Source organism: Antechinus flavipes, chromosome 1 (genome assembly GCF_016432865.1).
Source record: "Antechinus flavipes isolate AdamAnt ecotype Samford, QLD, Australia chromosome 1, AdamAnt_v2, whole genome shotgun sequence".
Lineage (NCBI taxonomy): Eukaryota > Metazoa > Chordata > Mammalia > Dasyuromorphia > Dasyuridae > Antechinus > Antechinus flavipes.
The window spans coordinates 681120295-681137243 of NC_067398.1; the positions used below are offsets into that span (position 1 = coordinate 681120295).

The 16949-nt window shown below is 41.9% G+C and overlaps 2 protein-coding genes and 1 long non-coding RNA gene across 5 annotated transcripts in view; 1 reads left to right on the plus strand and 2 right to left on the minus strand.

Moving 5' to 3' along the window:
• Positions 1 to 10342, minus strand: part of GOLGA3 (golgin A3) — a 41264-nt gene extending 30922 nt beyond the window's left edge. The window contains exons 1-4 of one of the 2 annotated variants that reach the window (XM_051972574.1): positions 10269 to 10342; positions 5638 to 6019; positions 2742 to 2900; positions 615 to 727 (exon numbers count right to left, since the gene is read on the minus strand). In XM_051972574.1, coding sequence (XP_051828534.1) covers positions 615 to 727; positions 2742 to 2900; positions 5638 to 5770 — 405 coding nt within the window. In that variant the 5' untranslated portion in view covers positions 5771 to 6019; positions 10269 to 10342. Of the gene's footprint in view, positions 1 to 614; positions 728 to 2618; positions 2901 to 5637; positions 6020 to 10268 lie in introns of both variants that reach the window. The other variant, XM_051972573.1, reaches the window with a different exon arrangement.
• Positions 10343 to 10716: 374 nt separating this feature from the next.
• Positions 10717 to 15033, plus strand: LOC127545353 (uncharacterized). The gene is made up of 2 exons (XR_007949640.1): positions 10717 to 11258; positions 13573 to 15033. It is a non-coding gene; the product is annotated as an uncharacterized LOC127545353 (long non-coding RNA).
• The window catches only part of CHFR (checkpoint with forkhead and ring finger domains), a 41033-nt gene continuing 38700 nt past the window's right edge, over positions 14617 to 16949 (minus strand). For both annotated transcript variants that reach the window (XM_051972576.1, XM_051972575.1), the window contains one exon: positions 14617 to 16355. In XM_051972576.1, the coding sequence (XP_051828536.1) occupies positions 16313 to 16355 (43 nt within the window). In that variant the 3' untranslated portion in view covers positions 14617 to 16312. The remainder of the gene's footprint in view (positions 16356 to 16949) is intronic.

Here is a 16949-nt window from a genome sequence, read left to right on the forward strand (position 1 = left end):
AGTGCCTGGAAAAGGGGGAGGGACTCACTGAGAGTCAGCAGGTACCTGAGGAAGACCTAGATTTCCTTCAAGTACCAGGCACATCCCTTTATGATAGCCTTGGGGGCCAGATAGGAGGTCATGGTGATGGAGTAAGGTTCAGTGAAATGACCATGATCCACAAGGAGTCCTTAAAGAATCAATGTCATATGGTCCTGTACCATTTCAAGTTTTATCAATGGAGTGGAATCCATTTTTTCAACAGATGACAGAGCAACAGCAGCAGGAGTAAAAGACCTGGGATCTGAAAAGATCTGAATAGTCTGAGAAGACAGAACATCAATAAGGTGACAGCTAAGAGAGAGAAAAGTCTTCTGTTTAAGGCAATCAGTGTACAAGACAGGAATGGGACAACAAAACAGGGTTTATGCAAAAAAACCTAGAACTTTATGGGGTTTCAGGTATGGCCCCAAGGCCTGTGGCTCAAGGCCGTGCCCTGGCTAAGGGCATCATGCTCAGTCAGAGGGCATGCCTTCAATCACTGTAAGTTTCAGCTGCTTTTTACTCTTGCCCTCGACAATCCCATTTTTCATGAGCTCATGCTGTGGAGGACTCATTCATGATCATGTTCTTACCCTCTCCTGGTGCCTTTTTACTCGATACTGTTTGAGCTGTTCTTCTAGGCGTCTTCGAGCTTGAAGTCGGATCTGTTCCTCTTTTTCCAAGGGAAGTGAAGATTCAGTTGAACCTAGAGTACATAAAAGTTTCTTTAAACCACAAGCACAGCATTTAAAATTCAGAGAACAAAAGAGCTGGAGGGAGTAGCTTTGTGCCTCCAATTTTGTTACCACCTGAGAAATGAGTGAGGAAATACAGAGACATGGACCACAACTTCATACAAAAGACAGATAAAAAAGGAGACAGCGAGACCCTTGGCCACTCCAGGTAGCACATTACTTGTGTTCAATCAATAATCCAGCAATGATGGGACCAAAACCTCATATAATCATCATCAATAAAATAAAGCTCAAAGTCCAGTTTTTGCCCATGGCCTATTTCTGGACATTGTCTGACTCTTAAGATAATTTTAAGGGAGTCATCACTATCTTGTCACCTTTACGTCAAAATTGCTATGTATAGGCTCCCAGCAGGCAACGTGAAAAGAATGCCCAATGGAACCATATAATTATACTGCTACTGCTGAAACACAGAAAGAACTGCTATCTTCTAACTTTCATATATATATATATATATATATAAATACATTCTGGGAAACATTATTTGACAGATGGTCTATCTGAATCCCTGTAACAAAGAGCCACATTATGAGATGGTTTATGTAATATCTAATCAGCATTCATAAAAGCTTTGGGTATAAATTGGACAAAAACACTCCAGTCAGAGGCACAAACTGTTTTAAGTATTTGGGCTACAAACTGACCAACTTAAAGTTAGATGCAGGTAACAACAAAGGCAGTGTCTGCCTATGAGAAGGCCTGAAAAAACAATTCTATTGTGATCTTAATCACCTAGAAATAAGGTCATGAACAATCCTAGGATGGCACAGGGAGGAGAAACATTCTCTAACAGCATTAGTTTGCAGAGACAATGATTTTCAGATAAATTCCTGGGTTTTTTGGATGTTTTAAGAAAATGGACTAGATACTGTGGAAGTGCAAAAGATATTTCATTATATCAATCAAATCTGTGATTTTTCCTCTCATTTTTAAATCCGTGGTACTCATTTGTGAGTAACATATTAGGGGGAGAATAGACAAGAACTATCAAAGTAGTGATACTGGAAAGAACTTACATTTAAAGAAATACAAAGTGCCATTTTCAGACACATTGTGAGTGGGTTTTTTTTTTTTTTTTTTTTAAAGACAGCAGAAGTGTGGGCCCAGGGACAGACACCTTTTATGGCTGCTGTCCAAGGACCAGCCTTGTTAAGTGTAGAGATGCTCATTCCCAGTCCCAGTATCATGCAGACCATTTCCTGAGGCTTACAAGATCATTAATCTGTGCTGAGGAAGTATTCAGATTAACCAAAGTACAGATCTCTGAAACTTTGAAGTAATACTAGCAAAGATTTTAATCAATCCCTGATAACCAAAGATCCCCCAGAATTCACCTGTAAACTCCGTCAGGTTATACAGGAGCTATGACAGCCAAGTCCTGTGGTATACTACTACTGAGATGAAACTAGTTCCAGTCAATTCTTCTTGCACACAGATGCCCAAACATAATTTCCTAAGAACTCTATGGTGAGGTGAAGTACTCGTGTGCATAGAAAGTGTGGTTCTTTCAGCTGGGGAGTTAAGGCAGTACTATCCATATCACATACACTGTATGTTTCTTTTCCCAAACACATTCATTTTTGTCTACTATAGAATCAGGCTAATGTGGCAAATACAAAACCCCCACATAGTCAGCAAGAAGCAAATATTTGATAAATGTGATCCCTTAGAAGCAATTAAAAGAGCAAAAAAAAATTTGTGACCTCCCACTCCCACTCCCCACCCTCAGATACCTTAATGAAAGTTAGCATGCTTTCTCAGGTAGCATGTGAAGTCTTTTAAAAAGTGAAAGCTTTATGCAGCAGAGGAGAGAAGGGGGCACTACAGTAAACAGATGCTTACACAAATGAGTTTCTTGCATAGGAAGACTGAGTTTGAGAGACTGCAAAGCTTCTTTTCTAAGAACTACGCCCTCAGCACTAGATCCCTGAGACTTCCTTAGGTTGTCATGGAAACCAGCCACACCTGGAGATGGATCAGGACCAAATGGTTTGATGGTGGGATCAAGAGACATTGGAGGATCAGAGAAATGGGTTGTGGGTCCATTCTGACAGGCGTCCCCTTTGCTGGGTGCTTCCATGTTTTCTCCTTCATTTGACTCTTGGTTAACATTAATACTGGCACCTGGAAAAAAAGAAAGCAGCTTTGGAATATTGTGTGATCCTGGTGGGTTAATTCCCTGCTACCTTCCTTCCCCAATTTCTTCATCATATCATTCAACTTAAAAGTTAACAGAAGCTGACTGAAAACTGAATGGATACAGGCAGATAAACATCTTGCTAACTTAAAAAAAAAAAAAGTTCTGTTCATTTAAGTAAATAAAACCTGTTGGAAATCTTACTAAATTTTTTTTGCTTTATAAAAGCAAATGGAAATGTAGACTATGATGGTTAAAAATCACATAGTGACAGGCTGGATATTTGGTCCGTGAGGATGAACCTCAGAACTTGGCCTTGGAAGGCTCATTCCCAAGTGGCTAACCCCAAGGCAGTTGCATTTTGAGTCACATTGACTCCTGTAGCCTCTGGGCTACAGCAGGATTGTGGCCCTGCCATTGGCTGGTCAACCCAGACCAACAAAATTGTCAATTTCTGAAGCCCTGAAAATACATATAAAATCTTACGGCTTGTTGGCCTTTAAATGGATTTGGGGCATGTCTGATGGCTTCCTATAATTGCTGAAATGTTTGACTTTTTTTTTTTTTTTTTTGGTCAAACAAAAAAACTAAGCCATTCAATTCACTCTTAAAGTACAAGTTTTATCCCTATTTTAGCAGAGAGATTTTATGATCCACAAAATATTGGCAAAGCTAATACTAGGACCAAGGAGATCTGTCAACCAACTTACTTGATTTACAGTTACTGATGCATTTTGCCAAACCAATTCATCAATCTACATATATTGAGTGACTACCAGAGATTTAGCTCCTAAAGGAGCTGGAAGACATCTTGGCAGGTTGGTCTGATCAGTTAATAGATAGAAAATAAAAGCCTTTGATGAGTCAAAATAATTTGCCCAAGATCATACAGACACACAGACACGGTAAAACTGGATGTTTTCTGCTCACTGAGCCAAGCTGATGATCCATTAAATCAACCTATTTTCCTAAAATATGTACCCCAAGTCAAAATAATAGTTTTATAGACTGCCACTGTTATACTTAGCAACCCCAGTTGCCTAGTTGCCCCACTAGGGGCAATCAAGAATATATAAACTTGTTTTGACTTTGAAATAAAATTGATTTTTATTTGCTTTAGATACAGAAATGTGCAAAGTTCAAGAGAAATTTTAAAAACTTTAATCATTCATGACAAAATCTTAGTCAAGTCAGAAGGCAAAGATGTTATTCAAACAATGGACATTGGCAAGTGTACCTGTGTCTCTGTGTAGAGATGAGTCTATGGTATAAAGAGGACAAGGGCTGATACTATGAGCTTATATTAAGTGAATTTTGTCTCATTGTAGATATCAACCTTTGCAGACATTGAAGCCATCTTTTCAAGAAGTCAAGCAAGTATAAATAATTAAGAAATTCACTATATTCATTATTCCTTTTGCATTTTTTATTCTGATGATCTGATGATGTGTGTGTTTCAGAGTTCTAAAATCTCATACTCTGTAGGAAACAGATTTGAGAATTTCCTTTTTTATGGAAATAAATAACTTGGAATTTCTATTCATCTAAGCTTCAAAAGTTTCACTTTTGTGGTTTAGTAGAACAATACAATAAAACAACAAGACTTCATTATCTCTAGGGAAAAGCCTTAATATAGACCAATGTATCATCATCAAGAACTGCTTTATATCTAAGCAACAATTATCCAAATAGTTTGAAGTACTGAGATGCTTCTTAAAAGAATCAGAAAAGACCTGTATGTTTTGGCAAAATATAATAATAACAACTCACACATACACCAAACTTCAAGGTTTGCAAAAACCCTACCTTCACAACTAGTAGGTAATAAAATTATCCCATTTTACAGATGAAGTGATAGATTTGATTAAGTGGCTGAGGTAGAAAGCTCAGTTTATTGTCTTAATATATTTGATACATCAGTACACTTCAATTCTCCAAAAGTAGACTAAAAAGATAGACAATATCTCAGCTGGATTAATGTTATACTTTTTATGGGATAAATTCCATAGAGAATAGAAGGTTAATGAAATTCTGTCATTTGAAAAGAGAGATTAATCTTTCTTCTATGATCCCCAGTTATTAAGAATTTGGTAACCAAGCTAACAAAATCACAAGGGCAAATTAAGAAACAGAAAACAAAAAGTACTTTCAACTAATTTGAGTCTGATACAATCTCAATTTTGTGCCTGTGATGTGGTCACATAGAGTTTTTACTTTTCCTACATGAATATCCACATTCAGGGTATCATAAGGAATTAATCAACATGCAGTCTGGTGACTGAAATTCAATATTCAAGGAACTACTAATTCTGGGTGGTTCAAATTTTGTTTAATATGCAGTATTATATAAATATAGCATCAAACTAGAAAAATGGCTGAAAGGATTCCTGAAAACATGGAAATTTTAAAGTGAGGAGGACTCAAATCTTTCTCCTTCCTCCCCTAAGACTGCCTCAATGAGGAGTTTTAAAATAATCAAAAGTAATGTGACTTCCTAATTTCATCACTTTCAGAAACAAATTCTTGGAATTTTTATTCATCTGAACTTCAATTTTGGCTTATAAACAATAAAATTTCATTATCTCTAAGGCTAAATCTTGATACAAAACAAAAGGATTATGTTATTGTCACCAGAAACAATTCTGTATTTAAGTTACATTTATCCCAATAGGTAGATAAGAATATTAATTAACACAGATAGCACTATTACCATCAAGAACTTACAATGAATTTCACCACTATCAGCCTGATTCAGTTTGCCCATGTGATTCAGAAGTGTTCCAGAGTGGTCAGGGATGCCATTGCGAGATCTGCTCTCTAGCAGGCCACTTTGCTCAGCTGAGGAAGAGTCCATCATAGTTGTGACCCAGACGAGAGTGGTGCTGATAGGAGTTTATGAATGATCTGAGAACAAGGCCTGCTTTGCCCTCTCCATCAGCAACAGTCAAAAGCCATTCAGAAACACAGTGGTAAGGTTTCCATTTGCTGGCTAGTGTCAGTCAGAAGCTGGGAGCCCAGGAAGTAACAAAAGTAGCCTGCAACAAAACAGGCCTTTGCTGCCTTCTCTCAGGAAAACATTTAGCATTTCCAAGCAGTTGGTGAGATTCTGTTTGAGGCAAGGGACACAATTAAGCACTCATTGAATATGCGAGACACTGTGCTAGGCAATAAGTATACAAAAATAAAAATGGACACAGTTCCTGCTCTCAAGTATTTGTAGGGGATGAACCATGAACATAAATAATGTGATCTAAGGTAAAAGTAAAGAGCTGAGATTTATCACAAAATAGATTAGGTCTATTATCCTATTTGCTCTCTCCTCCCAGTGGCCCTCTGAGGGAGGTAATTCAGACATTATTCCCACTTCATTGATAAGGAAACTGAGGCTCTTGGAGGTTAAGTGACTTGCCCCATGAGAGAACACAGAATGTCTTAAGGAAAAGACAAACTAAAGCTGGGCAAGCTTGCTCCACACGGTAGGGCTCCGAATACCAGTCACAAGTGTAAGCTTGGGCAGAGGAGAGGGAACCACTGTAGATTTTTAGCAGCAGTGACAAGGTCACAGAAGAGCATACAGTGCCTTAACTGGCCCATGGTGTAGAAGAAATAGAGAAAGATAGTAGAGAGAGGTCAAGAGAAAGGAGGGGTGCAGTGGGAACAGAGAGGAATGGCCTGAAGCCCCCCAGCCCCTTTCAGATAGAAACCAAAGGGCTGGGCAAGGGAGGAGATGGGGAGAAAATCATTCTCAGAATTAACAGTTGGTGTTTTTTGGTCTACTTTTCCCCCAAAAGAGAAAAGGAAGCTTCCTTAGAAATTCAAGTCTCTTGTGAGCCAAACTTAAGCCATACAGAGAAACTGCTTGGCATTATTATTTTTGAAGAGGGATAGCCAGAACATTACTAAATTTTTCTAGATAATTTCCTTCTTTCTTTGCAAAGGACAAAAGATTAAAAGGACATTACATTAAATATCATTCCTACTACTGTTAAGAAAAATCTCTTAGATTTCATTTCCATTTCACCAAGAACAAAGAAATAGAAAACAGGCCTTATTCACTTGTCCATAAACCAACATCCTTTATATTAATAATGACAATAGCTTACATTTAAAAATGAGTTTGTTATTTTTCACCCAACTTCTACTACTCCTGACCTGAATATCACATGCCTGTGGCACCACAATCATTCAGTTTTCTGTGTTCAAAATCTTGGTATTCTTTAACCTTCTTCCTCCTCCTCAACCTCTCCTATTCAGTTATTGCTCAATTGAGTTTGACTTCTTGTGACTCCCTGGACCACACTGTCCATGGAGTTTTCTTGGCAAAGATACTGCTGTGATTTGCCACTTTTTTCCTCCAATGAATTACAACATGAAATTAAATGACTTGTCCAGGATCACCCAGCTACTAAATATCTGAAGCTGCATTTGAGCTCAGATATTCCTGACTCCTGGCCCAAGACACTACCCCAGTGAGCCATCTAGCTGTCCCTCATAGTATCTAGTTACCAACTTCTAAAGATAAAAACTCTCTTGCATCCATACCCTCTTCTCTTTTTCCCTAGGACTAGCAAAGTAAAAAAACTCCATTACCACTGATTTAGAACTACGCTAAGAGCTTCCAGGGTCTTGCCAGATCTAAGCATCCTTGCTATCACTGTCAGGCACAATTACCTTCCTCATATACCCAGTGGTTTCCTATTGCTTGATGGAAGTTCATATTACTCAGCCTGCTATTCAAGGTCCTCTTCCCGAGTCTTATCTCAGACTACTACTCTTGGTGGACTCTCTGTTCTAGCCCAAGGGACTTGCTCAGAGCCCCTAGATCCGGCCTGCACCTGCAGGCTTTTGTCCTTTTAGGCTTACTGGCCTCCCTCTGCCTGAACTGATACCCCCACCTCTTTCCCCTAATATTAACACAACCTATTAAATTTCTGCTTTGATTCAAATGTCACTTCTTTCAATCAGTCTTTTCTGGAGTATTCCTCACCTCTCAATTGGCACTTACTATGGACATCTGCAATCATACTTTGGACCTCTCATGCATTTAGGTTTACCTCTTTTGCATTATTTATTTATTTGCATCACAGCTCCCTACTAGGTCTGCAAGGTTAGAGACTCATCTTATCTAAAAACTATCTCCCCCCAAAGCCTAGCCCAATAATGCAAGCATACAGTATATGCTTAAATGTTTATCAAGCTGTTAGATTGAATTTACAATCTTTTTAAACTTACTTATAAAGTGCTTTCACAGCCATAATGGTCAAGTGCTTTTAATTATTTTTTTTCAGCAAAGATAACACTCTCTTTTATCCTGCTGGTCTTTTAATAGAGACACATATTATTTAAGAAATGTTTGGCAGGATTAAAATAGAATATAGGTTTGTTTGTTGGAAAATGTAACTGACCCATGGGGAGGGGGGCGGTGGGGTGACATTTGACTAACCCTAGGTTCTAACTCCCCTGGTAAACTAAATCTAGGGTTGCTACCTGCATGAGAAATACTTGGTGATAGTATGAGGGTGGAGAATAAACCATTTTCAAATGCAGAGACACTTAGCGCAAAAGGAAAATTTTTCCTCTTCTATTTGTCTGGAACAATTACAATATAAATTCAGCCTCTGTTTTAAGTAATGCTTACTTAAATTTAATTCATTACTTGTCCAAGTTCCTGTTGGCAATCTGCACGAAAAGGAATGAACAAAAAATGTAAAAAAAAGATGAACTTGAAAACGCTTAACATTAAGAAGTTCCATTAATTAGGTATAGAATTTTAGATATTATTTTGCAGTGAAGGTGAAAAACACAACTACAATCCCAATAATTATAATCTGTGGCCACCAAACAGTATGTAATATAGAACAAGATTTATCTTATGGAAATAACTCCTCTTAAAATGAATAAAAAAAGAGTAATCTGAAAGTACTTTAAAAATCTAATATAAAACAATAACCTATACAGTTATTTAAGGCTGTGCTCTTTCTTTTTCAAATCAACACCTAACTGGAAATTGTCACTGGCATGGCACTTCCTCAAGGTCAAGGGTCCTTAGCCTCACACAGTGCCCAGCCCAAAGCAGACACTGCATAAATGCTCTCTCGATTGCTCTGGGTGGTGCTTCTTTCCAAGACAAGGAGGAATTTTCTCACTTTCTAAATCCAACGACTCAAATGCCCAGCTCCTTATTTCTGGAAAATGCCACTGGAGACACCTCCCAAACCAGAGAAATGAGACTGGAAACCTAAATCTTTAGGAAATCTGGAGTTCGACCAGGGTCTACAAAATACAGTACTTAAAAAACCTCAAAAACCCTGCCCCACCCTTCAAGGCGTGACCAGGAGTATTGTAAGAGAAAATTAATCTGCAGGGAGGAAAGCCCCTCCATCCCTCACTCTCAGCCCTCAGGCTAGTGGGAAGGGGCCCGAAATGTCCAGGTGAGGAAGCTACTGGACTCATGGCAGTGAGGCAGCTTCCAGTCTCCATGACTACTCACAATCCTGCGCCAGGAATTAATGGCAGTATTAGTCACCCTCTCCCAACAATGTCAATAAACACTTCGTGGAAAGGAGAAAGGGATGCGGACCACGCAGTCGAGGAAGGGCGGGCCCCGACCCAGGGCCATCTCCCCCTCTCCCCGGCAAATGCAAGTCGAGAGATACCCCCTCCCCCAGACTTAGCAAAGAGATTCCCCCCTCCCCCTGGTCCCGGCAAAATGCACTGCCCAAGAGACCCCCGGCCCAGCAAGCGCACGCTCCACAGGCCTCCCGCCCTGGCAAATGCACAAGATAGAGCCTCAACGCCCGGAGTTCAAATTCGGCGGCAAGCTGTGTGACCCTGGCCCAGTCTGTTCTCTTCCTTTGGCATGAGGCGGCTCCAGGGGATTGAGCGCCGAACCTGGGGTCAGTAAGAACCCGAGTACAAATCCGCCCCCCCCGATACTGGTAGTTTGTGTGACCTTGGGCAAGTCACTTGACTTCTGTCTGCCTCAGTTTCCTGGTTTGTAAAACTGACATCATCCTCGCCTCTCCCTCCCGGAGTACTGGGGAAATGCAGTGAGCCTCTTATTTGTAAAGCGCTTTGCAAGAGGTATCTTTTGGCGCATTTCCCACCCCCAAAGTAGGGAAACTGAGTCCCGGGAAGAGAAAGCAGGCCCGGAAGCCTGGATCCGGGCCCGGAGTTCAAGCACCCAGTTTTGCTAGGGCGGCGGGGCTCTTAGCCTCAGTTTCCTTCTTTTGATCCCCGACCCCCCAGTTCTAACCCCGGGAATGCCCCGGAGCCAGAGGCCACAGCAGCGACAGAGGCCGGGGGCCTCTCCTCCTTCCCCGAGGGCGGCCCCAGAACCCCGGCGTTCTCCTCACCCCCAGCAGCGACTGCGGTGGCTGTAGCTGCGGCGGCTTCTGCGGCTCCTCCGGCCGAGACGTGGCTCTGCCGCGGGCGGGGCGGGGAGGGGCGGACCGGTGTGACTGGATTCTGCGTCCCTCCAGGAAACATTCCTCCGCTGTGGCGTTCCACGGTAGTTGTTTCCTTAGGGAACGGCTTCGGCCGGCCCTTGAAGCCTTTCCGACCCTCGCCCCTCCCCACGGGGTGAAGGGTCTCGGAGTCGGAGGCTCTGTAACGGCAGGGAACAGACTGCACGGAGAAAGAGGTGGGGCGTGTTTCCTGGGGGGGCACTTTTAGGCTGAGCACAACTTCCGCTCTCTTCGGTAGGCAAACGGAGACCCGAGAACCCGCCCTCGCCGGAACCCAAACAGGAAGAAGCTGGCCAGACCCACTTCCAGCGGAAGCAGAGAGAGCTCCAAGGGAAGCTTCCGGGCCGGTTCCTTCAAGACTGGTTCCCGGGTGTTGCTCCCTCTGATGCCTTATTCTGGATGCTCCTTCCTCGGCAGAGCTGGACGAACTTCCTCACTGAACCTGGCCCCGGCTGCTCTTGGTGCGGATGCGGCACCGCCTCTTGCTCGGGCTTCCCGGGCCAGTTCAGAGCCGAAGCCCCCGGCGGTTGACTTTCTCCGTTGGAACGAGGGGTGGAAACGGGGAAAGGGGCGGTCGAGGGTAGTGACCCATGACCCCTGTTCCCTTTCCTCCTGTCTCGTCTTTCATGATCCACGAATTCTGGGCAATGGCACTCTTTACACTCCTTGGGAGCAGCTTTCTGGGTGCCTGGCATACAGTAGGTGCTTAACGAGTGCCGGTTAGTCGGCTTGCTAGAGGAGGGAGCATTGAAAGCCCTTCCTAGACTGAATCTCAGAGAAGGCGCTTGCCCTTCCCCCCGCCCCCCCATGCTGCTCCTGGACCCCGGCGCAGACTGCGCCTTCAGGAAGCCCTGGTGGGAGTGAAACCTCCCGCCCCAGGTACCAGTGCTTTCTCTTAACTAATTCCCAACTAGACTACTTTGTATTGGCTATTTTGCATTTGATCCAAGATCTGCCTGAAGCAAAATATGGTATACTAAGAGGGGGGGGTTAATGGGAAAGGTCATTGGGAAAATATACGAGCGAAAAGACAGCAAAGTTGCATAGCAAGAGCAAAGGAGAAAAAGCGCTTTCCAGAATGTGATATTGGGGAAAACCAAAGCCTTGCAGCAGGCCAGTGGACCCCCCCCCCCCAGCTGTACTCAGGGGGAGACAGGGGGAGACCTCATGATGTAAAGAGCGAAGGGAACCTGACCTTGTTCCTGAGTTACCTTGCGCCATTTGCATTAGACAAGGGCGGGAGTGTTTTGAGCAACATTGAAGGAATTATCCATTTGAGTGTATAGTAACGTGTTTACATTAGTTGGCTCAGGAGTTGAGGCGCCAAGCCTGGAATAAGGAAGACTGGAGTTCAAATTTGACTGTGATCTTGGGCAGGTCACTTAACCCTATTTGCCTCAGTTTCCTCATCTGTAAAATGAGCTGGAGAAGGAAATGACAACGCTTTCCTGTATATTTTCCTAGAAAACCCTATTTGGAGTCTCCAAGAGTCTGACACATTGAATAAAGAATGATAAAGTAAGCATTGACATAGCCAATGTGTGCCAGAACTGAGCTGATTGTAAATATCATATATCTCACAGTGACCCTGGGAGAAAGGTGGTATTATTGTCCCTATTTTGCAGATGAGGAAACTGAGACAAACAGGGGCAGCACCTGCCCCGGGTTACACACAAGTTTGAACTCAGGCCTTCCTGATTTCAGGCCCAATATCTGAGGCAGATTGTGGGAAAACCTCCAAATGTCATACTGAAATAGTATTTTAGCAGCAACGAGAAGCCTTTGAACTCTTGTTCAGAAGACACATCTTGGCAGCCTTGTGAAGGATAGATTGTAGGAGAATAGTGCAAGTAGCCACTCAGGAGGTTTTCTCAGTATCCAAGAGGTGATAAAGGCCACAAAGAGTGGTAATTACGGGTGTAGATAGAATCACTAAAACTTGGCAACCGGTTGGAAGGATGAAGGAAAGCATCAATAGTTGGGAGGATGCTCAGAGAGGAAGGCGATGGTTTTATTGTGGATACATTGAAGGTCCTTCAGGGAGAGGACTGGTTTTCTCATTTTGTCTAGGTATGCCTAGCTCTTGGCACATACTATTTAATCCAACTAATCCTACTGAATTTAGTTCCTTTTAAGGGGGAGGAGGGAGAGAGACAGAGAGGAGAGAATATGAAGGTTAGGCTAAAGTTCTGGTTGGTTTTCTGGAGATTTTTGGACCAGCCTTCCTTTCAACTAAGTAATCACCACGAGAATAGCCAGAGATAAAGCCCAAAAATCTTTTGTCTCCACAAACTAGTTTCCTTGCCTAGGGCCCAGGCCAGCTTTCTGGAGGTCCTCTGGAATGTGTCTTGGTTTCTGTAGGGGAGGCAGAAGGACCACCATAATGGTCTCTGTCTTGAAGTATCCCTGAGTTCAGGAGCTTGTGCTCCAGCCTCCAGCCTGTCTTCCCCGAATCTGTTCCAGTCCCCCTCTAGGTCTGACTCTGGCCTCTTAAATTCAGCCCTCTACAAAAGTCTAAGTCAGAGGGAAGTTGAATTGAGGTCTGAGAAAATTGGACTCTCAGAGGGAATTAACAATTAACATGCTAGCTGAGCCTTAAATCTTAGCTGTAAAACGGAGATAACATGTATACTATTAGCGCCTACCTTAACGAGGTTGTTGTGAAGAAAGTGCTTTGCAAACCTTAAAATTATCAAATCTATTATTCCCCTTCTTTGTGCTTCTTTCCGGACTTGAAAACTAAAGGGGAGGACTAGATGATGTTTGATGCTTGCTTCTATGACAGAATCTTCAAGCCAGTGAGGGGCACCTCTAGACAATGGCTAGTTGAAGTATCTGGAAGAACAGATGCTCTTCTCACCTGTTTCTCCAGGTGCCACTTACAGTTCCTCAACAGCAAGAAAAGGAGTTTCTGATTGTCTTTATGTCCCTGGGCACTACTTAATAACTATTTGTTGAGGTCAATCCTAGAGAAAGTGATGTAGCTAAGGAGACTCTGTCTCCAATAAGTCTTATTGGAAATGGTCAGATCATTGTGGGGAAGAGAAAGAACAACAGTTTCAGAGTCTGTGGGCCTGCGTTTTGACCTCCAGTTATGTTACTTGTCTGATCCTAGGTTTCCCTCTCTGGATTTTTGTCTCCTCATTTGTAAAATGAGAGGGTTTGACTACTGATCTCTAAATTCCTTTTCCAGACCTAAGTCCTCTTGACAAATGGCTAGAAAGACATTTGCTTCCCAAGTGACAAGTAGCTGAGACAACTCAGCAGGTGTTTGGCAAAGCCTGCTGAATAAAGCTGAGGTCAAAGCTTCAAATACCAACAAATCTCATAAATCACATTCATCTAACCATCAGTGCAAGAGAAAAAAGACCCCATGAAACAAAGACACAGACAACAATGGTAGTTAAGGTAGGTTAGTTTTCTTGCCATCAGTGGAAGGAGGGGTTGTAGCTTGAGAGAAATCACAAACAAATAAAGCCCTCATGTATTCTGGATTCTTGTGGAGCATGCTCGCCTTAGCCAGGATCTGAGGCTCCCAAGGTGTGTTTTAAAGTTGACAGATTTGACAGATGTGAAAGGAGTGTATTTCTGCTGTACTGGAAAAAAATCACATTCAATAACAACTGCTGGACAGTCTTTGCAGAAAGGAGTCCTGTCAACTACCTACCCTGTATTCTTAGTCACTTAAAAGAAGTTCTGAGTTCTCCTTTGTTTTGGCATTTTCAGATCCAGCATAACTGGGAAAACCTTTTGTCCCATTGTACTCACTTCAACCTTATGCATAGAAAAGCAGATCTACATTTTCTAAAGAGGAAGAAGTAGAGAAAGTGTGACCTAAGAAAGCTCTGAGAACCAGGTGACATGTTGACGGTGACCCAATACCCAAGATCAACTTCTAGGCAAAGGAGCACCATAAGATGGGATGTCAACATTCATTCTTCATCAGAAGTAGGATCATCAGCTCACTGGTCACACAAATTCTCAGCAGAGCAACAGGTTTCTTTGAAAAAAATATTGTTATAAAAGGGAGAAAGAAGGAAACAATAAGCACATTTCTGCACTGGACCAGAAAGGATTTGCCTCCATCACCATAAGTTACACTAAAAAGACAAATAGAAATGATATTCCTGAGAAAAGGCAAGACTTGCAGGCTTTCAGGCAAATGGTTACTGCTAAAACAGGAGTGGCTACTTAAAACAAAAGAGTGAAAACAAACGTGCTTCACATAAAACAATAGTTCAAGTATTATTCCAGATAAAATTTTAATTCTAATGCAGGAAAAGATACCAGGGCAAGTAGGAAACAAAGGCTGCTATAAGATTGCTGTTTGCTGGGATATGGAGGAAGCTGTCAATCTGCACACTCACACATAAGACACTGTGTGGGATTTCTGAAAAGGGGGATAATGACTTGGACACAGTCCAGCATGAAGACCAAAACCACTGTCTCTGGGATTGCGCTCTACAGTCAGTGCGTAAAGTGGAACAAGGGAATACCCAAACCAGGATGGTAAGAAGCAGCAGACTAGAATGAGAACCTGTCCTTTCCCCTCGTTCTCTAAGATCTGACTGGGAGCAGTATCTCCTGTGTCTTTTTTCATTAAGTTTCAATTTGGCTATAAACATGAAGCATAATTAAAATGCAGAACTATAAAGATTATTTGGTTTGGTTTATTTCCTGGGGAGTCCAAGCAAATTCAAGCTATCCAGCTGGCAAAATTAAATCCTATGACTGAGGACTCCTGGAATTGATTACCTTCTCACCTCTCTCTCTCTCTCTAGGGAGCTATGTTCAGAGGCTACCTATACAACAGGAGACATTAACAGTTTTTGTCTGTGCCCCCAGGATAGGGCCCAATGCCTGACATAACTAATTGTTCAAGTCAGTTCCAAAGAGAGAGCTGAGGAAATACCCACCTCTGATGCCCAATTAAAAGAAATATTTCTGAAAATGTTAGGATTCTTGTTTTTGGTTATCAGATAAACCTAAACAATGTGGAAGGCCATCTCTTGTGGCATAATTAGTGCAGCTATGTGCTACCAAATGGTCCCTCCCTGGAATGCTAGGGGACATGTGCCAATCACAGCCCATTAATGAGGGAATCTATGCCAGTGACAGTGTTTGGGTCTTTCATGTGATTGTGAAGATCTACAAGACACACATAGCATTTCCTATACACAGGACAGTCTCCCAACTCCTAACTGGCTTATAAATGATACATTATATTATTTGTGCTGCTTGTGAGGTTTCATTCTAATAAGAAATGAAAAACACCAGACTGACTAACCCTAAAACACACACACCCACGCGCACACATGTACATGAGTCAAACTGTTTTTCCTACAGCAAAGCACTAGGCATGCCCTATGGGCTGTAAACATTTGCTGCTTTTTCTTAAGCAACAAGGAAACAGTGTATTTGATACATTTTTGTCTTTTTTTTTTTTTTTTTGCCATACAAAATTCTTGGTAAAAAGGAATTCCTGATCTAACAACCATTTTGGTGAAGGTAGAAGAAACAAAATGAGGCTCTCATCTGTAGAGATGGGGGTGGGAAGTGGAGTGGTTGGTGCTGAATTTTTTCCTTTGACAATCCTACACAACAAACACTTCAGCTTCAGGACATCTCATGACCATCGGTGCCATTCCTGCCTGTCCTGAGTGTGTCTTCCAGTCCGCTGTTGCTGCTGACACAATGGTGTGCCTGATGGGCACCATGAAATGCTCTTCAGGTTACTTAAAAAAGGTCTTACTCAAGTATAAAGCTCTACAAAATAAAAAAAAATCACACCAGTACCTGATGCAGAGATAGCCAACTCCCCTCCAAGAGGGAACTTTAAAATGCCCTGAAAACATTTATGTTCTGTAATTGAGGTCTTGAAACTTTTTTTTGTTTTTACATATAAATATCCAAGACTATCAGTACTTCCAGGCTTAGTTCTTGAAGCGTGTTTGTTCACAAATATGATTGAATTTCCTGCAAAAAGAAACATTTTTGAGTTACACAAGATGATACTATACAAAGTTACAGAACTATACAGGGCTGGGTAAGGTCTGACCACACCCTTTTTTTTACAGTTTCTAGAGTCCAAGTCCTGAAAGTTCAAATTTCTAGAAGCTTACTTTTATATGAGTTTATTTTATATCCTGCAATTTTGCCAAGACTGAATTGTTTCCATAAGTTTTTGGATGATTTTCTAGGATTCTTTAAGTATGTCATATCAGTTGCAAAGAGTGATCATTTTATTTCCTTCTAGAAGCTTTCTAGTGGGATCTGTGGACAGAAAACAGCAGTAACCCAAATTTCCTCAGGAGTTGCTCATCTGGCTTCTGCTCCTTAAAGAATTAAGATAAACTAATTCTGTCTTTGGCTTCCAGAAAGACACAAACAACAATAATGACACAGATGAGGTGGGTGCAGTGAGGAGGGACAAGGGCCACCGACCTGACAACCCACCACTATTGCTCATTTCTACTCCCAGCCTTAAAGCCTGATCACCAAAGAAGTCCCTATATGTAAAATATTTGTGTTCCTCAAAAGTCTGATGTAGATTCATTATAAAATTTGGTG